General features: G+C 42.4%; 1 protein-coding gene across 1 annotated transcript in view; it reads left to right on the top strand.

The window, feature by feature from the left end:
- The window catches only part of GADL1 (glutamate decarboxylase like 1), a 123,221-nt gene that overhangs the window by 77,235 nt on the left and 19,130 nt on the right, over positions 1-26,856 (top strand). Inside the window, exon 14 of the mRNA XM_041003895.1 lies at positions 7,262-7,351. Coding sequence (XP_040859829.1) covers positions 7,262-7,351 — 90 coding nt within the window. The remainder of the gene's footprint in view (positions 1-7,261; positions 7,352-26,856) is intronic.

The following is a 26,856-nucleotide window of genomic DNA, read 5'->3' as shown; positions in this document are numbered from 1 at the left end:
GCAAATGGTAGAATTTCATTCTTTCTAATGCTGAATAGTATTCCATAGAGTAGATGTACAACAGTTTCTTCATCAAATCCTCTTTCAAAGAGCATTTGGGATCTTAATCCAGATGACCATGGATTGGTGGTAGGTGGTAGAAATCCAGTTCCTTGATCTGTCACTGCCACCTCTTGGGGACCACATGAAAACAAAGCTAGAATCAGAAGCTGGAGGAGGTGTCGAACCCACACACCCTGACATGAGAAGTGGATGTTAACTACTGGACCACATGAAAACAAAGCTAGAATCAGGAGCTGGAGGAGGTGTCGAACCCACACACCCTGACATGAGAAGTGGATGTTCACTACCGAGCCAAATGCCCAACCCTGAAGTGACTTTTCTTCTTAGACTGAGAAGTGTAGTGTTTAGGGAAAGTACTACACTCCTTGAAACAGCAGGATTATTTCATGGGGAGGACAAAAAAATGTGAAGGGACAAATAAAGATGAGCCAATTAAATTTCAGGGAGAGCAGTCATTCTCACTGCTCCTAGATGCCCTACTTCTGACCTGACTTCCTGCCCATGCACCCAGGAAGACGAAAAGAATGCCCCAAATGCTTGGGTCTCTGGTATCCATTTGGGAGGTGTGGATGGAGTTATGGGCTCCTGGCATTGGCCATTCTGGGGCCAATCCCAGATCTGGACCATTGGAGAAGCAAATTTGCAGATGAAAGATCTCTGTTTCTCTGTCTCTCTCTTCATGTTCTGTCACTCAACCTTCCAAATAAATAAACTTTAAATTATTTCTCTATTCTTCTAAGACATTGAAAAGTGAGACAGGAACTTCTGGTCTCTCATCGCTAGTGAGCTACAAACATTCCCACTCTGCTCATGAAAACAGGTGAGTTGTAGTCAGGAGTCAGCCTCTGTTCCTGGATTTTTTTTTGTTGCAAAAGCAGATATACAGAAGGTCTTCCAGGGATGGTTCACTCCCGAAGCGGCCGCAACGGCTGGAGCTGAGCCCATTCGAAGCTAGGAGCCAGGAGCTTCCTCCAGGTCTCCCACACGAGTGCAGGGTCCCAAGGCTTTGGGCCATCCTTGACTGCTTTCCCAGGCCACAAGCAGGGAGCTGGATGGGAAGCGGAGCTGCTGGGGTTAGAACGGGCACCCGTATGGGATCCTGGCACATTCAAGCCGAGGACTTGAACTGCTATGCTATCACACCAGGCCCTGTCCCTGGATTATTTTATCAGTGGAAGCCAATCCAAAAATAGCGACAATAACTTTCTAAATAGTCTTTCAGAATTCCTAGTACATGGTTTTTCAAATGGATTTGCATTTGCTCCTTTTGTTTTTGTTTCATTCTGAGAAGGAAAGTAGAATTTGGTCTTGAATTTCATAGGCAAGTATCAATGTGATTCATTATTTTTGTGCTGATACGTGTGTGTGTGTGTGTGTGTGTGTGTGTGTGAGATTAGGTATGATACGGAAGCAGAAAGATCTGATGTTTAGCAGATAGCAGCAAACATGCTAAGTGAGAGCCTGAAAACAGTGAATGAACACAGCAGAACAGAAACCCCAGTACTTGACTAACTTTTCTTGAAAAGAAGAATGTACATCTTCTTAAAGATGATTGAAAGTCATCATTTCAAATCAATTCTGCATTATTCATAGGCCCCTGAAAACCATGTATCTGTCTTTGTCTGTTGGATCTGAGATCTAATATAGAGGTGCGTTCCTTTCTATGCTATCATTCACGTATTTTATATTGATCTCTCGGGAGAGTTCTAATTATCCAACATTTTGTTTTACTCTTCCTGAGTTCTATACTTGGAGGAGTTTTTTTTTAGGTTTCAAAGGTTTTCAGAGTTATAAATTGTCTTCCTGGATATATAGTCGAATTCCTGTCCATTTCAGGAAACTCGTCCTGGGAGAACCCATAAAAAGTGGTTAGCCTCAGCTTCAGCACTTGGTACAACAAAGAATTCACCAGTCCAACCTCTTATGGGGTAACTTTAATTATTCATGTTCAAATCGCTATTGAACCTTACTTTTAATATGTATCAAGCACATTTATCTTACATAGTTATCTTGTTCTACGATTTTATTAAATCAGAGAGAACTCTTAATTGCTAACTCCATTGTGTCTTGATTAATCTTTATCTTGCTGTGCTGTTGCAGTTCTTCACACTGTTACCCACTCCATGCCCCTTGAAATGTGTTCTTTCTTGATGTCTGTGATTTGATCCCTCTAGCTTTTCTGCTTTCTATGGAATGCTTTCTTCTCAGACTCTAGATGGAAAAGCGATCATCTCAGGGCCCTCTTAAAAGTCCCTTTCCACTTTGTCAGTTTCAGTCTTTTATTCTGCCCACATAATCTCCCTGACATATTTAACCACCTGTGTAGCTGAGCCACCCCTGGCTTCAAGGTAGTCTGCATCCTTGGCTTATCTCCTAAGAGCAAGTCCTTTGCCTATGGCATGTCCCGGAATTTTCACTGTGATTCCACACCATTGCAAATTCAACATTTCTAAAGTTGATGCTGCAATTAATTCCCTTACCAAAATTCTTCCTTTGAATCGTCGGAGTGGTAATAACCTAGGCATGCAAGAAACTTAGTGCCATCTTCACTCTCTCCTTCTCCTTTCCATTTAATATATCCTGGGTGCATTCCCTACAATTAAAACTACTGTCTTAGTTCAGTACTCATCCCTTAGGTCTCCCAACTGTCTCCCACACTGGCAACTCATCCATCTACAACAACTCAAGTGCCCTAGCTCAAGTGAGAACCCTCGATACTTCAGGCTCTCTACTTTGCATCTAGCATCAAATGCAATCTGCTTGGCAGTGTGCATGAAGAAACCCTTGGTGAAGTGGTTGGCATCCCCGTCTCTAGCTTCACCTCCCCTCTGCACACACTGTCCTCAGTAGTCAAGGACTCGTCACCCCTCACTACACCGACTTCTACAGCTGCATTATTCCTTTTGCCCAAAAGTTCTTGGATTACAAAAACTCTCTTATTTTACAAGGCTCACCCCATTGCAGTTGCGCTGCCAATCCTAGTTCTATTACTAGTCCCTGAGTCCCTAGAGGCAAATATGTAGCAGATGTCATTTTCTCATCTCGGTGCCTACTCTAATATGTATAACAGAAAAATTCTGCTTATTAAGTTGAACAGTGTGGTTGCTCTTTTATGGATGCTCTAAAATTTTAATGTTCCCCATAAAATATGGCACCCAGAAATTAATACAGGGATGTGTCTCAACTAATGCAGATCATTTTTAAAGTTTTATTGTAAATGTTTAAAGAAAGAAGTAGTGACAGAGAAAGATCTTTTATTTGCTGGTTCACTCCCCAAATGGCCTCAATGATTCAGGCTGGGATAGATAGTTCAAAGCCAGCCAGCCAGGCATTCCACTCAGATCTCTCATTTAAGTGGCAGAAGTCCAAGAACTTGATCTTCTCCCTGTGCTTTGCTGGGTGCATAGAAGAAAATGAATCAAAAAAGTAGTTAGGGTTTGAACTAACGCTCTGATAGGGGTTGCTGGCCTCCCAGGTGACGGCAGAACCTGCTGTGCCACAGCACTGATCCCCTACCACAGATGTTAATGAGTCTTCTTATCCACTTGTAAACAGCACCTCTTTCTGTTAATATGGCCTTGCATAATATTCACCAAAATCAGAGTTACTGCTATCGGTTGGATATTATAAATATGGAAATACATTAATTAAATTTTAAAAATTCAACAAATCTTCACTCACCAAAGCAATGCCATGGTTTGGTTAAGAAGCAGAAAATTAGCACATTCCCTACTTAAACAAGCAATGACATGAGAAGCTGGCTTTCAAACCCATATTCTCATAGTTCAGATCCAAAATTTTTGTTCTTCAGTGCCGCCTTTGGAATTTCTCAATATTCCAGTCTTATATTTAGAACCTGTGAGCTGGAAGTCAATTAAATTACACCATGCCTCCTCTTCCGCATTCTATATTCGTATAATTGACTCTTTGAATCTGCTAGATTCTTCCTGCATTTATACTTATCAAAATGTATAATGCTAGCTTTTTGTTATATTACTGTTATTCAGGTCTAATTACTCATTAAGAGAAGATGAGCTCCTTCCCCCCGCCCCCCCGGCTCTTTCTTTAATAGGATGCAGTTTAGGCAATGTGAGTTGCTACTTTTTGGCGACCATTACCTCCTTCCCCAGGTAGTCCCATGTAATTTGTTCAACAATCCTTTCCAGAACTAACATCAAAGTACTATGTAATGTATCTGTTCTTTTCCTATTTAAAAGCCGGTACATAATGGATCCATCTTTTCTTTAATGGAACATCCCTACTTGATGAATTTCAAAAGATTGTGACAGTGCACTTGCTGCCACTTTTGTTTGCACTCATCCCTAGATGGTGCAACTCCTTTTTATGCCTTCTCAATGTCATGAGTTTTACAGAACACAGATCCAATGTGTTCCGTAGACACACAACCAGCGGATTTTCACACATGAAGGGAATTAAGAATACATGCTATTTGAATGCTAGCACCTGAAAGCATTTGAAAGAAGTTGCTACTGTGAAGTATCAGCTACTGATACGTTCTCTGTGAACCAGCAAAATGCATATTCTTGCCAATTTTAATTTTTTGGAAACAGCCAAATGATAATATTCCACCTAATGGACCATCAAATTTCCCCCAATGAATAAAGTATTAGAAGGGTTGTTGTGTAAGATTTCAATTGTCTAATCACCAAAGCCATTTTATTCTAAAATGGAATGTTTAGACAAAAGGTAGCACAGATGTGTCACTGCTAAAATAAAAACATACTAAAACAAATGTAACATATCTAGATCCTGACTCACAAAATGTAGAGCCTAGGTTGCCAGATAATGCTGTTCCAGAATGTTCTATGGCCTTTTCATGTAAAAGGAAAGTGAGTTCAAATTAGGAATCATTGAGACAAAAACTTCATGGTAAAGTTGAAGTTCGAGGGGTGTCATATGAAGAGATTTTACAATAGAATGCAGTTCTGGGGGGTTGTGTCATAATAGAAAAAAAGAACCCCTAAATACACAGGAATGGACAGCAGAGAGAGTGACCACACTCCTAAGACTGGCGTAAAACCCCCAAAGACAAGGCCACTCCTTTGCAGGGATGGAATGCAGATGTCTTTGTTGAGAGTGAACAAGTCTGTGGCTGGGACTTGTCCACACTGGTGGGATTTAATAGAAATCAATATTCAGCAGGGTTGGAAAAAGTCATGTGCGTGGAGTGCCAGGATTCAGAGCTCACTAGAAACCACTCTTTAAGGCGAGGTACTCGTCTGGAATCACTCCCCTGAGGAACTAGCTGAGGGGATCAGGCAAGGAAAAGCCACTTAGCGGGATTCAGCTGTTGCCAGTCATCCATGATGTAACCTCAGGGGCAGTGTGCTAGGGGCTCATTGATGCCCAGGGCTTCTGATATGAGGCACAGATCCAGTAGGCAACCCAGGAAGAGTCATCCCTTCCTTCTTTACTGTACTCTGCCACAAAAATCCAAGATTGGACCAGATGACAAGGGAGAAATATCTAGAGTCTAACCCAAGTATTTTTGGACAGTAAGAAAAGAGTGAATTTATTGCTGAGAGGCTATAAATTGATAACTGACATAAATGGCATCTGGAAAAAGATTCTCTTTGATATGAGTTCCAACAATGCAGTAAAAGATAATCATGGGTTTGGTTTTACTTATTTTGTTTTTGCTATTTTATAATAAGTTATAGTTGCTTTATTTGAAAAGATTTATTCACACTAATTGATCAAAGAATTCAAAGCCCAGTATATTCTGTTTTACAGAAACCAAATCAATTATAAATCAGAGATCCGAGGATAAATTGTGTAGATCTGTAAAAGCTTCTGCAGTCTCATGATAAATGTTTGTGGAAATTGAGCTGAATTGCACAGTGCTTCAGTTTTAACTCTTTTGTACTCTGAAGATGTGTAGCTCTTTTTGGTCAAATCTGGTAAGGATGTTAAGAATTTCAAAGACAAAAGGGTAATCAGATCAAGAATTTGTTGAGCTGAAGGTATGTTAGAGCATTCGTGTGTGATTTAGAATCTGCTAGCATCAGAACTCTCTTTGGTACTCATCTTGGTTTTAGGAGATGAGGTGATTGCTGTCTGTGCTTTCTGGAAAACATTGCTATATGACCCAGATGCTAGGGGAGAAGTGTGATGGTCATTGAAGACTGTCACAACATTCACTTTTTGCTGTGTTTATGGTAGGAAGTAGAAGGCGTTTCAAATACTGTCAGTAGCTCATGAAGAAGGTACATATGGTTCAAAATATTTCTTGAACACAAGTCCATGTGTGTAACGTGAATCTCCAGTGTCATGTCCCAAGCATCCAGTCACTGAGGGCAGGTTTTTGACTACCTATATGATTTTTCCCGGAAAGGACAAAGCTCCATCTGTGTGGTGATGGCATGGGATAAAGCCTGTGCTAGCATACCACACCTCATTTAAACAAATGATCGTCTCCTAGAACCACAGGTTAGTGGGCATATGATAGGACTATAGTGGCTTAGTCACAGCTTAGCATGAACTACCTACTTCAGAATCACCTGTCGCGCTTCATAAAGTTGTTTTCTGGGGTGGACTCAGACTCAGGGTGTTTTAAGCATAAGAAGCATGAATACACATTTTGTACAAACTCACTAGCAAGTTCACATTCTCTCTGATGTTGGGGAGGCCTGAATCAAAGCAATTTTGTTTCTTCTCCAATACAGCATATGCCTGGGTACTAGCTCACACACGGCATGGTGCCGTAAACTCGAAGAGGCTGCTCATTGGTCAGATAAACCAGCAGTACAGGCCAGTTTGGGCTGAATACAGCATAGAAGAAATCCTTGGAAGAATATGGTGGTGTAAGAGATTATGTAAGGATCAGATCAATGAGTTGGACAACAGGCATTAAATGAACATCTGTGTATGTCGTGTGCTTATTGAGTCAACTTGAACTTTTGTCATGCTTTCTTTTTGATGTGTTATCATCCATTGTCTAGAGGTAAGAAAATCCTCTAGTGCACATAATACTGAAGAAAATTTGACAGCAGACTGTTATAAAGGAATTTAGGCAGATTGGATGTCTACTATATAAAATTCATGCATATTCTCAATGTTATATATACATGACAACTCTGAAACAGACTAGCTAAGAGGTTAAAAACTATCTGTTCACTTGAATTTTAAGATAAATCTTGAAGTAACAAAATAACTTTCAAATTTTCTTAAATCTTAGCCTGAATATGCCAACATTTGTTTTTGGTACATTCCACCAAGCCTCAGAGGAATGGAAGAAGGACCAGAGTTCTGGGCAAAACTTAATCTGGTAAGTAACAAGCAAATCTTTTTTCTCTATGAAATGGATTCAATGTCCATTATCTATGGATTGTATAAACAACCAACGACAAGTCAAGCAGTTGCCAACACTATTTACTGTTACAAATGCATACGTTAGCACACATACAAATCCAAGACAATTGTGTGTCTGTAAAATCATTATAGAATTTATTAGAAGTTCTGCTATACACAGTGCACTTAACAAAATAGGATATGCAGACAGCATGCAACATTAAAGTTGTGTGATAAATGGCTATGTTTTTTTATTTCTTCCATTGTGCCTTTGTGACTATTGTATCACCTTGTTCGGAAACAGTGTTCAAAGCCTGAATCTGATACAGTTATTAAATTATGAGCCATTCTGTGCTCTTAACAACAGAAGCCCTGCACCTTATACTCAGCTGGCTTCCGTGAAAAAGAGGGGAGGAGAAACTAGTCAGGGGTTCCAACTGAGCCTCAAACAAAGTATGCTAGAAGTGTCTTTGGACACAGCTGTTGAGAGCTGACAATTCAGAATGAGGAGAAGCACTGGGTCCTGAGACTGCTTGCGTGTCATCTGCATCTCTCTTAGCCTTCCCTGCCTGTCTCAGTCTGGATTCCTAGGACTATGAAATTTCTTGAATCAATACTACATCTCCTATTTTTTTTTTCCTGCTGGCTCAGGAAAGTAAACCCAGGGTGCCTCCCCTGGGGATAATGTGGCCTTGATAATAGCACAGAGGTGTGGGATGGATAAATGTCATCAAAGTTAGGCAACTCTTTCTTCTTGTTGTCTTTCCTCTCATGATAAGCACAGTTGACTCTGATACTCTGGGAGTCCATGCTGCCCAGCTCTTTGTAAAGCCCTCCTTCCTCTCAGTGAGAGACTCAGTGAATGTTTTAGCAGACTTTATGCCATAAGCCTTATACTTGCTTTTTAGAAGAATAATGATGTCCTAGTCAGGCAAGCAACAAACATTTGCCCAGAGATTACAATGCTGTGCACCAGGGACATAAATATCAACAGGACCTAGTCTCTGCCTTCACGAAGCTCCTGTCCAGGGAGGCGACGAGTACAGAGATGATCACAAGGCAACCAGCAAGTGCCTGCAGATGACACTCTAGGCAGTGCAAGACATAGGAAGGGCACCTGCCACAATGCGTGATATCAGAGTCTTGAACAATAAGTAGATGCCATGGCCATTTGTTAAGAATCAGATTCTAAGAAGAAACAACATAAAGAGCCAGTAGTGGTAGTAGAGAGGAAGGGGTGATTCACAGACAGCGGAGGTGCAAAAGGGCAGTAATGGGAGGTGAGAGGAAAGGAGCAGTAAAGGCAGGGTCATGGGGTCATGACAAAACCTTGGGATTTGGGCTGAAGATTTATTAAGAGGAAGGGGACTTGGCGTGATCTTTAGACCAGGACTACTTGTATTGTCTCACCTGGCATCAAGTTCCCCAACCTTCAGGTCACTTTCTAGGTATTTGTGATTCATGAAAACTACTCTATTGTAAGAAAAACATGACCAATCTGTAACTTAGCGTACCTGCTTGTTTTCAGATCTGAGGCCAGGGAGCAAAGACATATCTGATGGGTGGTTTCTATCTAAATGTGACTGAAGCTTTTTTAGTGGGCTGGAGAGAGAGTACTTCAAGCTGGCAAAGATATGGTTCCTACTTTTCTTCTTGCACTAAAATCTTTTATTGCTCAGAAAAGCAAGCACGGATATGATCAGAATCCTTCTGTCTGGGACTGTTTTGATTCATTCTACTTAGACTTCCTCTCCTTAGAAGATTTGAAAATATAGGTGGGTAGGTAAACAAAATCAAAATTATTCAGACATACTATAAGATGTTCACATTCCTGGGCAGGTACACACCGCTTCTCTTATGTATCCATGAATATTCATTCCTTCACGTTAAGAATGCATTTCTGCCATGTTGGGACCATGATGGGACCATGGTTTCCCTGTATCTGATCTAGTATGTTACTGCTTTAATTATTACAGTGGCTTCTTGTGAAAATACACAATGAAGACAAATTGTCATCGGTGCTTAGGCTCTTCATTTCCCATTTTTCTTCTTGCTCCTTGTGTGGGTGTAGGCACGCATTTAGCAGCAGGGGGGAGGGACGCACACCTATCTATTGTTGATCTATGAGCTTTTATGCTTGCTGTACTGTGAGAATCCAAGATTTATAAGCTGGCATGTACTTAAAGCCCACTTGAAATTTATTTCAGCATTTATTTTGGATAGAAAATCACACACTAATAAATAAATCGACTGTGGCTTGGCCCTTCCAATGCAAACGAGTGTCAGGTGGAGCTGTCAGATTTTAGAATCAGTGGTGTGATAAGTCTTCTGTTTGGCAGCAGGGCAAGGGACTGTTTGGTGATGAATCTGAGTGTAGGAGCGCATATATTTGTGCATGGCTTGCAAGCACACATTCACAAGCAAATCTTCATTGCTTTCCTGTCTGGACTGTGGTGTCTCTCTCCTGGTCTCTGCGTTTCTGCCCTCTCCTTGGCCGTTTTGTTTGCTTTGTCATTGCACAGCCCTACTTCTGGCTCCACTTTGTCATCACAGCCTTGCCTGAAGTCTTGGAAGTCTTTCTTCCCTCTTCAGTAGCAGTTCTCAGCCCCAGCAGATCAAGTACCCACCCCTCAATGATCCCTTCCCTCTCCTAAAAGGCAATACTGCCTTTTGAAAAGGCAATAGAAGATGTTGCATATAATATGAAGGAGGAATTCGTATATTACCAAAAGTTTCATTCTGTAAATTTTTCATCATAACAATAACGGAAGACGTAAAAAAAAAGTGATTACACTCTTGCACAGTCTCAGAGACACAGGGAATGTAGGCCACACACAAACACAGGCAGTGGCATCCAGGTGGTATTGGTAACAGTGGTGCTAGTGACACCATGTTCAAATGTGATGCCCAACTCTTGGTAAAGCTCGGAAGAAATTGACTTTCCCTTGATTTACATGGCAGTAGAAACATTGCACCTGTTAAAAATAGGCTCTCAGTGTTTGGCACTGGTATGTAAAGGAGTTAGATGCTGGGCTTGAGCAGCTGAAACGATACGTTTCCTCCAAACACATACAGTAGGACAGTTGAAAGTTAGGCAAGACATGGGACAGTTCTTCATTACCCAGTATGGGTCCACACTCTGCAGGTGGCAAGGGTCTGATGGTCCCACCTGCTGTTAATACCACCAGCACATCCCAGACATTGGGGAACCAAAGTGTAGGCCCACATTTGCAAGATCCTCAGTAGGATAATCATTCCACTCCCAGTGAGGATCCCTGGTCCACGGGATAATTTCTAATTCTCCCTGCTTGACAGTGAAAGGCTTCCACAGATGACCCGAAGGTATGTTTTTCAACTCTAATCTACTGTCACTTCTCATGCTGTGAGTTAAGCAGGCTGGAGGACTTACACCAGCTGCTCTATTTATCAGGAAATGCATTAAAAGCTAGGTAATGGATAACCCTCATTAATCAAACTGTTAAATTAATACCATTTTAATGCTAATGCCAAGTGTTGGTAAGTACCACGGGATTTCTATAAATTACTTATGGATACATACATTTTTCTGACACATTTACAGATGTGTCAAATGCTTTCGTTTTCCATAGATTTACTTCTGTATATTTCACTTCTAAAAGTTTACTGTTTTGGGCCTGGCATGATAGCATAGTGGTTATGGTCCTCACCTTGAAATGCACCGCCATCCCAAATGGGTGCCGGTTGTAATCCCGGAGGCTCCACTTCCTGTCCAGCTCCCTGCTTATGATCTGGTAAAGCAGTCGAGGACAGTCCAAAGCTTTGGGACCCTGCGCCCGCATGGGAGACATGGAGGAAGTTCCTGGCTCCTAGCTTCAGATTGGCTCTGCACCAGCTGTTGTTGTCACTTGGGGAGTAAATCATCAGACGGAAGATCTTCCTCTCTGTCTCTCCTCCTTTCTGTATATCTGCCTTTCCAATAAAAATAAATAACTCTTTAAAAAAATTTACTGTTTTGAAGTATTTATTTATTATAGGGAGAGAAAAAACTCCTGAGATATCCATAGTGTGTGTTTAAAACAGTGTTTCTTTCTTTAAACTAGATGTTAAACTCTAGGAGATTGATCAAATTTTAATATACAATTCTGAGAGTTTATAAAACTGAAATGCCGTTCCAAAATGATAGATTCACAATACATCAATGAAAAAAAATGATGTAACAGCTACTATTGTACAATTTTGAAAAATTATGCTTTTATATAAATTCATTTTTGTCAAGAGATTTGTTTATTGATTTGAAAAGTCGGTTATGCAGAAAGTGGGAGAGAGAGATCTTTTCTTACTACTAGTGGCTGGGTATCCCCGTAGTGGCTGGGTCTGGGCTAGGCAGAATGCTAGAGCTAGGAGCTTCGTCGAGGTCTCCTGGGTAGGTGGCAGCGGTTCAAGTACAGGGTCTACCATCAGCTACTGCTTTTCCCAGGCCAACAGCAAGGAGCTGGAGTAGAAGTGGTGCAGCTGGAACTTGAACCAGTGCCCACAGTGGATGCTGTGCAGCATCCCAGGCAGCTGCTCTGCCTACTATACTACAATGTTGGCCCCTATACATAGATTCTCAAATCGGTAAAAATAATAAATACATAAATATGTATACACCTAGACAAAAGGTGACTAGTCAAGTGCTAAAATAGTTCTAGAGGTAAAATTATATAGGTGTTTAGTCTTAATTTCTTCATGATTCCTTTATTTTCTACCATAATTTTTTTTTTACTGTTTTGTGGCCACAGTAAAACAGCAATGATAGTAAGCCATAGGGTAGAGTTCTCCACCAGTGACACTGCTGGCTCACCCGAGTGGCTATCTAGAGGAAGGCTGTCCAGGTGTCACCGTGTCCTCCTTACAGTTAAGAAATTGAACTTGCACTGGATTTATTTCCTGGATTTAATTGACTTCCAATATTACTTTACAGCTCTCGTGAATGCATTTAACACCACACAAAGCTGTGTTTTCAGTGTCAATGTCTGTCAGACTTTCTGAGCTTTGCAATTCGGAGCCACAGCGGAGTTTTCTTTGGCAATCAGGATTAGGGGTCTGCGCGGTCACAAACTGTTTTAATTCCATGCATGGTTTCAGAGCCAGTTTATGCTTCTCGCGACCTCTTCCCGCTACTCTCCTCTCTCCCTCTCACCCATGGCAACACAACACTGTGTAGGCAAGTCTGGGCTCTGAGCTCCTGTCTGCAGGCTCTGGCAGCTCTGATGGCTGCGGTGAAAGCTTCCACCGGCTCCCCGATAGCCATCTGTGTGGGGAGAGAGCACGCTTGGCCCTCAAGAACAGAGACCTAAAGTCTCGGGGTCTCTTCAAACTGCTTCATGCTGAGCAGAGACTAAGGAGGGAGCGATGCTAGAAAATAGAGAAGCCGTGGAACCAATCAGACCCTCAAATGTGATAGAAAATTCCATTCATTTAAGTTATCCAATCATGACACAACCTTTTGGTAACGATTTCTTCTTTTGTTCAAATCTCAAAAATAAGTTTATGTTACACCAACAACATTTACATTCCACATGCCATTCATAAGCTGCCTTTTTGTACGCACGTGTGGCCATTTCAACTGTCTTTTTTCCTAATTTTTAATTTGCTGGTGTGCAGGTTTGTGACTGCTATTATAGGCTCCTTTCTTCTGAATAATAGGAGGAGAACAAATCTTCTCTAACTGGCTTGTGGACTGGTTATTTTACTCCTTATTGGGTAATATGACTTGCCATCCTAGTTATCTTCAGACAGAATTTAATATTCTCCCTGACAACAAGCTGCATGACACCAGCTTTTGACCAAGAGGTCATGTTGTTCGAGTGAGGCAGGATGCACTTCTGTGCTGGACTCACACAGGTGGTTAGCACACCCAGACAGGCTGCTTCCTGGGATCGAGGGCCACACTTCCAGGAACAAGTCCCTTTTATTTCCCGAATGTTCTTCTTCTTTTTTTTTTTTTCCATGTCTGATATCTGAACTCATTTCTAGCCACTTTAAGCGTGGTTCTGTATACTGTATTTTCAGGTTTTGTGTGTGTGTGTGTGTGTGTTTATGTAGTATAGGAGGTCCTAAAATTGGTTGAGAGTTTTATTTGTTTGAAAAGCAGAAAGAGAAAAAGGGAGAAATGCCATCTGCTGCCTCACTCTCCAGATGGCTGCCACAGCCAGGGGAGGGACAGGGTAAAGCCAGGAGCCTAAAATGCCATCCAGATGTTCACGTGGATGGCAAAGTCTCAAACACTGGGGCCACCTTCTCCTGTTTTCCTGGGCACATTGGCAGGGAGCTGAGTCAGAAATGAAACAGCTAGGACTTTGTGTGGGATGTTGATGCTGCCAGTGGTCGTTTAACCCACTATACCACGACACTGGCTCCTTTCTTATTATTACTTTTAAAAATTTTGACTCTGATTTTCTTTGAATCATCACTGGTGATATTGGTATATGTAGTCGTTTATTGCTGGATTATGAAGTGAAAGCATTAGTTTCTTTGAAGCAGCAGACATGGGTTTTTCTGTTTTACTTTTCATTTTAAAGGTGTGATTGTGTTTTAAGCGTGTTATGTGTACATTATATTCTTCAAAAATCCTGTTTTCTTGTGGATATCATTCATTCTCCGCCCATCTGTTCTTCAAAACTTGTGTTTAAGGAGCATCTGATGTGAAGTGCCTTTTGAATACAGTGTTTCTGGAAGTGGTTTTGCACTCTCTCCTTGTTCTGATGGTAGCTGCGGTGTAGCTTTCAAAAACGTGTAAACTTAGTGTGCTGAGTATATTTCACAGATGTTCCATGTTCCTTCCCCACATTGCTAAGATCAAAGGTTAAATGCTGTTCTATTCAACATTCTCTCAGGTGGAGTTATTATGCACAATTTATCAGGCATTATAGTTTAATCAGTCTTATTCTTGAGTTGTTCTGCAATAGAAGGTCAATGAACCACTTTGGTCCCTCTGGTGAAATTATAGCCCTCTTCAGGAATCAGCTGGAATACTGGGGTGTCTCTTCGCCTAAGCGACGAGGGGGTGGGCAGCACCCTGAACATTTACTGACTTGTATGAAATTTGTCAGTGCGATCTGGTCTTTGGACGTCTAATTTGCAATTCTTTAGTAAACCATCCATCCTGGTTTGCCTGGTTTACCTGTTCCTGGGCATTTGGCACTGGATACTCATGGAGGAGAGGGAATGTAGATCCCCAGCCTTGGTTCTACCAGGACGATCCACCTGTGCTCAGCCCGCAGCTCGCTGGTAACTTCAAGGGATGCCTGAGCTGCACATGACTGCGAGACAGAGAAAACGTGCCATGTAGTGCTGTCACACGTGTAAGCAGCTTTCTTACAGTTTGGAGCCTCGTGGCAAAGACACTATGAAGGTGCCTTGGCTATTTCTGCTCTGTTTTTGTCTTTCTCTCTGCCAAGCACAAGACAGAATCTTACGGCTCCCTGCCTCTCCTGATCTGAGTGGGCAGGTGGTGTGGCGCTCCTCAAATTTGCCAAATGTCTCAGCTGTCCGGTGATGAGACCCCAGAGGAGACCTAGGCAAGCATAGCGGAGAAAGGGGAAATTTCCTTCAAACCAAAGGAGGGTTGAGATCTCACAAGTTGAGACCATCTTTTACTTCCCTACTGTGGGTACCCTAATGAGATATCTGCATGCATGTGTATGCGTGTGTGTGTGTGTGTGAGTGTGTGTGTGTGTGTGTGTGTGTGTGTGTTCCAACTTGAAACTTCTATTCCTATCCTAGCTAGTCAATACACACAGGACAGCCACAGAACACCAAGAGATCACATTCTCCTGGTGAGGAGAAGTAACCTAAAGGTCAGAACAGGCTAAAATCCCCTTTGGAGCTGTGGCGGCTGTAGTCATAGCTGATGCTGCCTTTCGGCTTGGCCTGGTAGATGGTGCCTGGAGGTCAGATTTAATTTTATTTAAAGGAGATATAAAGTACTGTGACATTTCTTGCACACCTGAGTTTATGGAGCAAAATTCATACCCACAACACAGCCATTAAGGAAATTGCTCTGGACTCAGTGCAGTATTTATTGTTGTAAAATAAAGAATGGACCCTTGACAAAAGACAAACTTTTTTTTTTTTAATGCTATCTTTGAGGCTCCTTTGCCAGTTGCAAAACTGCCCCCTGGTGGCACGTTTGCTCATTTTCTTTGTTAGTAACGGAAAGAACACATTAAATGCTGACTGAACGAAGTGAAGATGTCAAAAAAAAAAAAAAAAAAAAAGAAAAAGGGGGGGGGGGACATTCCAGGTATCAGAGATGCCCAATTCTGCCAGACAGACAGTAGCCCATCTGAATAGGGAATTCTCGAAGGATCAAGTTGACCTTTGGCTTCAACACGTTCCTCTTTCTGTCTGCTACCTAGATCCATCCACGTCCAACTTCCCTGCATTTCCTTCCTATCAAGTTCCTTTCTGCTGTAATGCATTCCACGAGCAGGTGCATGATGTTCTGTCTTCTTCTCTCCCCTCCTGTCTCTCCCTCCTTTTTTCCTCACACTTTCCATTCTTCTTAACGTTTCTTTCTTGTATGTCTTCTGATAGAATGCTCCTCTCAGCGGATCAACATATCCAGGCTTAGAGGAAACTCTTTCGCGATTCTCTCCCTCTCCATCTCATTGGGTTCGACCCCTAAAAGGAAAAGCGTGATGCCTCCTACCCTGCGTAATAGTCCACGGCACCATCGTGAAACCATCCCCAGGGTGTAGGGTGTGTAGGTTGCTCCCTAATGAGGCAAGCCACACATCCTTTCACGCACACATCCGCTTTGACTTTCACGGTTTCCTGAACAGACTTTGCTCAAAGTGCTCATTTGTGATGTGGAAATCCAATGTCATCTTGAGCTTGGCGATGCCTACCTACCCAGGAAGTTTTTCTCCACTTGTACGTCTAGCAGTAGGGAATGAACACCAGGTTCAATCCACAATGGAAGTTGCCACTGGTGGTGGTGGTGGGAGGGTGGGTGTTACTCAAAAAGATTAAGAAAGTCCTATTCAAGTAGGCCCCATTTTATATGGTTGGAGAATGATGCTTCTTCATGTCTACTGATGGCATCTCTCCAGCTATTCACTTCTTAATATGTTGCATATTTATATATATATATATTTTCAGATATAATGTTCTTTTTATACGTTTGAATGAGGAAATATATATGGTTTGTGTGTGAGATCTTTGTCACATGGAATGCAAATGTTGCCCTCAGTATAATGTCCTTTTATTTTAGTCTAGCAGGTTTCCTCATTGTACAGAAGTTTTCCATCTTTTATGTATTCAAATCTGTCAGTCTTTTCCTTCATGATTTATTCCACTGCTTCAAAGCTGGAGCTACTGTTCTTTCACAAATCTGATAAATATTCTATTCTATCTCCTGCTGGCTTTTCTGTCATTCAGTCCTTCATCTTTAACTCCTTAACGCATGTGTAGGCCATATTTGTAAATAGTGTAAAAGAAGAAATCTACTCTGAGTATTTTGCCCATGTTATTTACCACTTACTCAACTTTTATTTATTGAATATTTCTTCCTAACACTTCTATGAGGAGAAGCCTGGTTTATACTTAACAAAATGCCTCATTCTATTTCTGAATTTTCCAATCTGTTCTATTGATCTCTGTTTCTGATTTTTGTGCCGGGATCCAACAATGTGGATTGTTAATGGGCTCTCAAGTCTGCAAAGACTCTATACTCATGGCTGTTTTGTAATAGCCTTTTTTTTTTTTGTATTTGATGTTTTTAATTTTAAAGGTTTATCTATTTGCAAAGCAGACTAGGAAAAAAGCAGATAGATTTTTCTCTCTGCAGGCTCACTCTTCAAATTGCCGCAACAGCCATAACTGAACCAGGACCATACTGGGAGTCAGGAACTCCATCTCGGACTCCTGCGAGGTGGCAGGGTCCCCAAACATGGGCCTTTATCTGCTGGCTCCCAGGAGCAGTAGGAGAGAGCTCGATGGGAAGTAGGGCAGTGGTGACTCAAATTAGCGTTTCAGTAGGAGACGGTGGGCATCACAAACAGTAGCTTAACCCAACATATGATAATGCCCACCCATTCCAATTTTTTTTTTCTATTTAAAACCTTAAGGGACAACTTTTTAGATATTTACTGGATTTTAAACCCCTGGTTCCAGAGTTAAATAAGTGCCACCACTGTCATTCATCAACTGTATGGCAATGGGAAAGTTACTTAGAATTACTTTGTTTCCATTCTTCATCAACACAGGGATAATGAAGAGAATCTATCTCATGGGGCTTTGGTGGGGATCGAATGGCATAATCCACAGAGAGCATCCTCTGGGGCCTCCATCAGAGCAGAAGCTTTCTAGGCCTGGGTTTGTCATCCATCCTGTTGCCTCTGCTTTGATGCACTCTCTGCACCCTGAATGTCTTCACGCTTTCTTCTCTGTCCCCGTCCCTAGAGCCTTATGTCATGTGGCAGTGATGGACAATAAGAGTCCTGCACCGCAGTGATGGTGCCACTCCCTTGGGTTCTCCCTTGCCTGTAGCGTGAATGCATAACCATTCGGGGACTGCAGGGATCTGATTTCACGATATCTCACCTTGTCTGCTATGAAGCCTGCTCCTGCCCAGGTGTTCTGCTGACCAAACCTCTTGCTGCAGTCTTCACTTGGAAAATCAGATTTCACTGCCACGCGTCCCGTGTGTGGCTGCCAGAAAGCCTGGTTTCATCCTTTATTTGTAGCCAGCTCCATCACCATCTCATACCTCAGTTGCTTCATCCCTCCAGTTGTGCTGATTTTCCCACTGTTTGATCCAAGTGTCCCACTCCTAGGGAGTCCTGGAAACGCTGGAGCGTTATTGTATGGTAAGCATCATTCAAATACCAGCAGTGCTGCCTACGGTGGAGTTTGTGCTAGCCAATTGTGATGTCGTCTGCCTAGCTCAGAAGGGAGATGACTGGAGGCCGATTGCCCACATGGTAATGGGGGAGGGGTCCAGAATGTTTTGGCCATAATTCTTACTTGAATCATCTGTCCATTCCGCAGAAGACTATATTGTGAGCACCTACTATGCGCAGGCACTCTTATGGGTTCCTAGGATACATCTCTCATCTCAAGTCATTTCTCTAATAAAATACTCATTCGAGGGCTTAGAATAAGTATAATTTAGGATTGGGGTTTTAGGAAAGACAAGAAGCTGTAAGTACATCCAGAGATAGCTGTCAGTGATAAAGTGTTCATTATGTGAAAATCAATGTAATAAATTATTTGCTTAAAAAAAAGCATAAAAGAAAATGTAACTACAGTGGATTGCTTTTGTCCAGTTTCCATGAAAGAAAGTTGCATAGAGCATTAAATGCCTACATAATAATTGTCAGGGCTTTAAAGATATAGATGACGTCCTCCCCCAGAACTGGGGGAGCCCAGTGGTTGGTGGCTGCCTGCGTCTTAATTGCGCTGTGAATCTATCAGAGAAACCAACTGTAAATACAGCCTCCTTCACTATGATCTGTACTGGAAGCAATGGAACTATACCATCACACCTGTTGTGTTTCTTCACCTCAGTTCTGAAATGATGGTTTATGCAAGTGCGTCTGGTCAACTTTCAGTCTCCTTAGTTAGCTAGTTTGCAAACTAACATCACTCTCCTCAGCTGTGAGAGAATATTCGAAACTTCCCAGGCTCTATACTATAGAAAAAGTCTATCGAAGTAGAATCAATTTCTACTGTCTTCCACTGGAAATTAAAGACTTCAGTGAAAGGATGGCATTTGTGCCATGTCTTAGAAACCACTAATTTATAGCTAAGATGACACAGGGTCATGTTTTTGAAAGATGTTTTATAAATTATAGAGCAGCAAGCAAACACAAAGAAGGCTGGCTTTGTGGAAATACAAAAGACCATGATTATCTTAAAGATAATTTTCTCATTATCAAGAATCCAGGAATAGTTTTAACTTCCTGCATTCACCAACTTTTTATATTCATAGAAAGCCTCCATATTTTTTTTTGTAACTGTCATTGAGCATTTATTTCAGTGTCTTTCACTGGGCTAACACCATTCCACATGCAATCTTCTTTAGTGTTCTTAAACATATCCTATGAAATAGATTGGTATTAGTCTCACAGACGGCAAGTTATTTATCTAACTTCTGATTTTAGTCAGACAATTAGTTAGTGGCAGAGTCAGACTGATTCTAAAGTCTTCTACCCTGGTTACCATAGTGCTTGTTGAGGAAATGGGGAAGTGCAGGAAAAATATGAAAGGTAACATAGAGACGTCATGGGAAATGCAGATCTGATGGAAGGCAGAGCGGGGAGATGCACTCTGCTGACCTGGAAACCACCAGTGAAAAAAGAGTCCTTCAAGCGTTGCATGGGGCTGAAATTCACCAAAAGAGATGAAGCACTTGGTTCATGCAAGCAGGTCTTTAATAACACTTGGCAGACAGAAGTACATTATACAACCAACTGTTTCAAAGGCCAGGAATGTTGGGTGGAGCCAAAGCTTGAAGTTCAAATGGGAGAGAAGTTGTTGAGCATCATGAAGGCATGTTGTTCTTGGCTCTCCTAATAATTAGCTATGAGATTTTGGAGCAAGTTACTGCATTCTGCCAAACTTTAAGGCAAGATTTGTCTAATTCATGGAATTGCTGATGATGTAGCCGACAGAATCAACATACTAGTGCTCACATAATTGAGCTGCATTCGTTATTGCTGGGTAACCTGCCTTTGTGTCTCCAGCTCAGATAGTTTCTTGAAGCTTGCCAACTTGCTAAAAATCTAAGCAGGTATATAAATCTATTGCTGGTTCAGAACTCAGAGGACTATCTGGAGATCCAGGATATACACTCTGAAAAGAGCGCCCTTGAGGCAAAGATGGGAATGAATTTGTGGGTGTTTTAGAGATCCTTTTAGGTTTGATAACTGTGTGAATCTACCGGAATGATTGTGGCTCCAGATCCTTCTACACTTCTTCATATCCTGAATGAATAGCTTGGCCCTGGAACGTAAACAAAAGGTAGACAATATAAGACAGAGACACACTAACCTAAGACTCTGTAATTACTCTCAAAACATTCACCAAAGCTTTCGTTAGCCTTGGCTGCTCCTGACCAGTTCTGTGAATAAGGGTGTGCTTGCCCGTTAAAAAAGAAGACAACTTTGATGAGTTACCCTTTCACCTCCTATTAAACTCACTTTCCACGTTCCATGTAAATTTTCCAGAATATTTGTAGCTTCTCTAGGCTTCTGATGGGCTAGCCTCTGATCTATTGCCGTTTCCATTTTTGCTAACTAATATTTCCCTGCTTTCTGGTATCAGGCGATTTTTTTAATGTCAGCTGGGTAGGTTGATTTCCAAAGCTATATTTAAAAGGAGACCTGTCTGCCTAGTTGGCTCTCTATTAGGATGGCATACTTTAAGAGAGATTTGATAGGGTTCAGGGAGCCATTTCTTACTTTCCTTTTAGATCGTATCTTGGAGACAGAGGGACAGCTGTTCACCAAGTGTTCTGTGAATGATGAGCGGGCTTTTTGCTGGGATCAGAAGCTCAGAGCTTGAGTCGCAAGTACAGCCAGGAAGTCTGGATGAAACCATCCTGCCAATGCTGCAGGAAACAGCAAGGGAAATCCAAAGGCGTGAAAGGATTGATGTGTGTCATGGGTTCCCCCCTCCCCCCCGAGATCCTCCATCTTCATGAACTGTTCTCAAGGACTCTGGTTGGAAGTTACCCTGCTCTGTAAGTTAACTTCTTCACAAACCTTCTCCAATTCAAATGAATATACTCGTGTCACTTCTCCTGAATCTACAGCTCATCTGGGCAGTTCTGATGTAAATAGCTGGTCTTAAACTAGCTGTCAGTTACAGGGCTGGCAACTCTGCTGGTGTTGGCTATGTCTGCTGCTGTATGTTGACTGGGGTAGACTAAGATGGGTCAGATAAGTTCTCAATAAGATTTTTAATCCCCCAACAAACCAATCCAGTATTAGTCTCCTGGCAGTGATAAAGTTCCAAGAGAATACATAAATTGTTTAAAGACATCTTTGAGCCCTCACGTCAGAACTAGCACACCACCACATATGCTGTTGCTCATAAACCAAAAACATTGAAATACCTTCCTAGCTGGTCAAGGAAAAGAGATGGGGGGCCCAGTGTGGTAGCCTACCAGCTAAAGTCCTTACCTTGTATGCACCAAGATCCCATATGGGTGCCAGTTCTGATCGCGGCGGCCCAGTTTCCCATTCAGCCTCCTGCTTATGGCCTGGGAAAGCAGTTGAGGACAGCCAGATGCCTTGGGACCCTGCACCTGCGTGGGAGACCCAGAAAAAGCTCCTGGCTTCTGATCAGCTCAGCTTTGTTGTGGCCACTTGCGGAGTGAACCAGCAGACAGAATATCTTCTCTTTCTCTCCTCCTCTCGGTATATCTGACTTTCCGATAAAAACATATTAAATAAATTCTTTTAAAAAGTGAGATGAAGAAATACAGGCCCACTCACTAATGGGAGAGGAACTTTAAAGTCATGTTACCAAAATGGCAGTGGGCTAATCAATACTACGTTTGTAGCCATTCTACCACAAAGATACCTTTCTTCATAAGTTTGTGTCAGGGTGTTTTATGGCTTGAAAAATATGTATAAATACGCAATCTCCCTTCTCTCTTAATTCTACAGAATCCATTTGATTTTTTCATCATTCCCATCTTACATGTAAGAAAATTGAGGCCCCTATCAGCTGAGGAGTCCAGAGTTTTGGTGTAGCCAGTACTTATGTTTAGTTCTGTTTTTACTAAACTCCAAGTTCTTTCCCTGGTCCATGGAAACAGGCGTGTATTAGAGGATGCATGCTTCTGGGATAGCTGAGTGATGTGCATGGAAAGAGGGGTGAGTGGTTTTGCCTCTGCTGCTGGGGTTCTGCACTGTTCATGGACATTTTCTCCTGCTCAGTCCTGGCTCTCTCCTGCCAGGGCTAGGTAAAGGGAGTGGACAGATGACCAAGAGGTTGAGGTCTTCATAGATGCCCACACATAAGAGAAAGCTGGGAACACATACCAGGGTCATAGCAATGCACAGACAAAAAGACCAGCCATATGAAGCTGCCTTGGCACTACGTGTGGGAATGTGGGCTACGTACGAGGCTCCCTCACTTTCTACGAGTAGAAAAAAAAAAAAACAAAAAAAGAAAACTTTGTCCCCCATGTTTACATCTGTTACTATCATGACACATTTGTGGACATCTAAGCTTTTATTTCTTTCACTCATTTATGTGCTGTTTCCAATGTGTCAGGCATTGCTCTGGGGAGCTTCGTGTCCTCAGTGAGTACACAGTCAAAAGACAGCTGCGGAAAAACATAGAAATACCCATCGCATTAACACCATTCCACAAATCTAAGTCCTCAGCAGCTGCCATCCCTTAAAGAGAGACACGAACAGTTTCTGGTCAAAGCAGCTTTGTGAGGGAGATGGCTCTCAACAGGTCTAAGAATTTCCCCCCAAGGGGAGAAAAAAAATGTTCCCCGGTCCCTTAGATCAATTTCTTTCTTAGCCTATGTCAACATGTGGCTCATATAGAATAGCCACCTGTACATATAATCACTTTGTATTTATTCTAATGTTGCCTTAGAGAATTTGGGGGTTAAGTGAAAGTTCCGCTATGTAGAAATTTCTATTTTTTTCTTTTACAAAAACTTCTTTCAAGACCTAGCTTAGAAAACTCTTTTTATTTGATAGCAAAACGATCCAGATCCCTTAATAAATCAGGGTGACAGCTTCATCGTGAAGATGTCTCCTTATATATCTTAATATCAATACATAATTATTGCCTGCTGTAAACTAAACCCTCGCAGCAGTGGCGTGATTCACAGGGAGGGCAAGGGTTGATGGACGTGAGAATGTTCTAGCTGTCTCTCCAGATCCTCTCCGATTCCTCAGCCCTAATGCAGAAGTGGCTCCTTCGGTGAGCATTCTCAGAGTCTCCTGGGTTTTACTGTTGCTGAAAAAGAAAAAAACAAAAACCAGTCTCCCCCCAAAGCACAGGAGAAACAACCCTTTTTCAGACAGAAAAAAAAGAAGAGTCAAACAATATCCTGAAGTTGTTGCTTCCTCCTGGCAGGGAGTTAAGATTCATTTTTGGGAAAGCATGTTGGATAATTACATCTTCCACCTTTGCCAGTTTATCTTTCTTAAACACCGCAAACATCTCACGGCTTAATTTGTCCTGTCAGTCACGGCTTTTAAAAACTGAAGCTTTCCGACAGTTGAGATTTTATGTCTGCGGTATAATTTCACAGGCAGCGTTTTAATGTTTTTTCATTTGTTTGTTTTGTTTTGTAATATTTTGTATTCTGGGCTCATTGACAGTCAAATATCTTCCACTCCACGAAGCTTAAATATTTAGCCATTGAGGCAATACACTCTATCATCTGTCAACTTAGCTATAATATCTGCACCCCACATGCTTGAAGCTCCCAGCGTCCTGGAGATTCACTCCAAGGCTGCTCTTTGGCAATCCTCGGAGGCTGTTGCTTTCTGTGCCCCACTGGAATGCCACTCTAGACTGCCCATCCTGGTGGCAGTCTGTGCTCTCAAAATGCAATCATAACTTCTTTTCATTTCCTGAAGGAATCTAGATGATAGCATTACTGAATAACTTCTGTTTCATCTGTTGGACAAACTGAATTTACTCCCCCAAAAGCTGACATATGGACCTTTTGTACACATCCTGATAAAAATAGAAGTGATTCGCTCTCTGGCCCTCATGCTACCATGAACTTGGAACCCATTGACAAGGTATGGAAGCATAAGGACATGCTTTAAAGATAAACCAATACCTCTCCCTCTATTTATTTATTTTTCAGAGCTTTGCTTCTTTTTATTGCAAAATCAGATACAAAGGAGGAGAGATAGAGAGGAAGATCTTCCATCCAATGGTTCACTCCCCAAGTGAGAGCAACAGCTGGAGCTGAGCTGATCTGAAGCCAGAAACCAGGAGCCCTCCTGGGTCTTTCGTGCAGGTGCAGGGTCCCAAGGTTTTGGGCCGTCCTCGACTGCTTTCCCAGGGTACAAACAGCAGGGCTGCCGGAATTAGAACCAGCACCCATATGGGATCCCGGCGCATTCAAGGCAAAGACTTTAGCCACTAGGCTACCCCACTGGGTTCTCCTTTTATTAAAATGATCTTGACCCATCTGGTGGTCATGTTAGCAGTTGGATGCTTTTTCTGAAAGTCTGGGTGTCGCTGAGTTAAGCATTTGAAGGTGGAAGACAGAGGAACATGCAGTGGGTGTCCATGACTTTCGACCTTCCTCCAGCAGAATAGCAGTGTCAATTGAAAAGAGTGAACAAGTGCTACTTCTCTTCTGATTGGAAAGGTTCTGGTGAGATCATTTTCAGGGTCCACCAAAATAATGATACTAAGAGGAACCTTCCAGAACATTTAAATGTCCAACAAGCTGGCCAGTTTTGTTTGTTTTTTGTTTTTTCAAAACTTGCACAGAAATATGACTTCAGAGATTTGAAGTAATTGAGATTTTTTTTTAAATGGTGGTTTATATTTGGGGCCCCTGGAGATTCACTGGTTTTCTCGTAGAATGACCCAGTGTCAGTTGGGAAACCATCTGAGCCTCATCCCACAGGGAGACATGAAGTTCAGCATGGACCCTAGGGATTGTGGGAGCGACGGGCCAGCCAGTTCTCTGTAAATTTTGCTGGTCCTTGGTTGTTTTGTTGGGAGAGCTCACTGCTAGCCACTGGGAAAAAGGAGTTTTCTATTGACCACTTCCCTGGAAGTAACTGATTTTGCTTAAAAGAATTCATTTGATTAAGACGGGAAAAAAAATGAGCACCTGAGACAGCTTTGTAGTTTGTCTCAAATTAAAAATTTAATTTTACTGAGCTCTGTAAGCCTCGTGCATATTAAATCCAGTCATGAATTGTGCAGGTATGTGCTTGTAAGTATTGTTCATGCTTGATCTCCTAAGCAAGGATTTCTGGATGGTGGGAAGAAGTGTCATACGGAAAAGGCTCTATGTACAGAGTGTGTAAGCCAGAAGTGTCTTCATTCATGAAGACTGAAGCCCATTTCTTGCCATAGGAAGACAGTCATGGGGAGGGTCATAGGGGTGTGCGCACAAGTACATTTGGAACCTTGAGATTACAGTGTCAGTAAACCGTGGTGTTTAAAACTTAATGTCTTAGTTGCGGGTTCAGAGCTGACTGACGGGATCTCAGCTGAGTCCAGGCATCCCATCTCATTCTCACTGTCTTCCGAGACTGTTGGGCGTTTGGAAGACCTGAGAAGGAATGAGCCTGTCCCCTGCACCAGGACAGGGACTCAGTGGCCTCCAGCAGGCTGCCCTGTTGGGACATGTCACCAGCCCCTCTCCTCTCTCAAAATCCTGCTAATGAACCAAAAGATAGCAGATGCTCCTTCTCAGACAGTTCTTCTGCACTGTGGGCTCCTGGCTCCTTGCCTTCGTGACTGCCAGAGGCTTGGGGGAAGCAGGGGAAAGGAGAGGGTGTTCTGCTGAGTTCAAGAAGCACCCAGGCTGCCCTCTTGCCCTCCTCCCCAACGCTGTCTTAAAGGGACAGGGCAGATCCATGGGCACAGGGCCTGGCCTCGAGGCTGCAACTGACTGTGACACAGACTGCCTCACTCTGCGTTGTCACATCTCCATGCAAAATGTACCACTGAAAGGATTTCATGCTTAAACCGCACCTTGCAACCGCCCAGGAGCAGACACAGGCCCCACAGCGTCTAACATAAAAGCCAAGCTTGCTTTCATGTCGGTTGGTGTGAGCGTGAGGTTTGTGAATCTGGCCTCCCTTAAATTTAAAGGCAGAAAAGCCATTAGTAATAACCCTGAAATTATCTGACAAAACCTGATGAGCCACGCCGCATCCGCCCTACATCTCTGGCTCAAGTTTCTCCGGGAAGACCTCGGTCAGGTGCCTCTTTGTGTGCACCGTGAGGAATCACGACAGCCCTTTAATGAAAGTGTTTCCAGCACGGGGGCCTACACAGCCTTTGGAACTCTTCTGCCTGCTGGGTTAATTTCAGAATCCCGACCCAGCTTACTCAGCCAGCCACCAGCAAGTGGCTTTTTCTGCCTCATTACCCTGTGTCATTCACTTGTTGAGAAAAGGGAGTAACAATATTGGTTGGAGGTGGGAAGAGCGAAGCTAGGTTTAGCCCTGTACTTTAATTCTACTTGGGGGAAATTAGAAACAAAAAAAACTGTGTCTTTTCAATGGGCTTTTCTCTAAAAGCTATGCGCAGTGCAGTGGTAAGACCATTGGGGGGCGCCAGTGCAGCAGAAATCTGTTTCTCGGTCCTGCAAATGTCTTTAACTTCTAGGAGATACAACAGAAGGAAAAACTAAATTGGAAGAGGGATGGAATGTGTGTAGCTAATCCCCCCAGATCACTTCTATCCATCCGTGAAGTTTTTTTAAAATTTTATTCTGCTTAATATATTTAGTTTTGCCTATGAAATAGCACTTTGCTTCTTTCTCTC

The sequence above is a fragment of the Ochotona curzoniae genome, unplaced genomic scaffold, assembly GCF_017591425.1.
Source record: "Ochotona curzoniae isolate NIBS_2020 unplaced genomic scaffold, NIBS_Ocur_1.0 contig_1302, whole genome shotgun sequence".
NCBI lineage: Eukaryota > Metazoa > Chordata > Mammalia > Lagomorpha > Ochotonidae > Ochotona > Ochotona curzoniae.
Note: the sequence above shows the minus strand (reverse complement) of the source record. Positions and strands in the feature narration are given on the sequence as shown.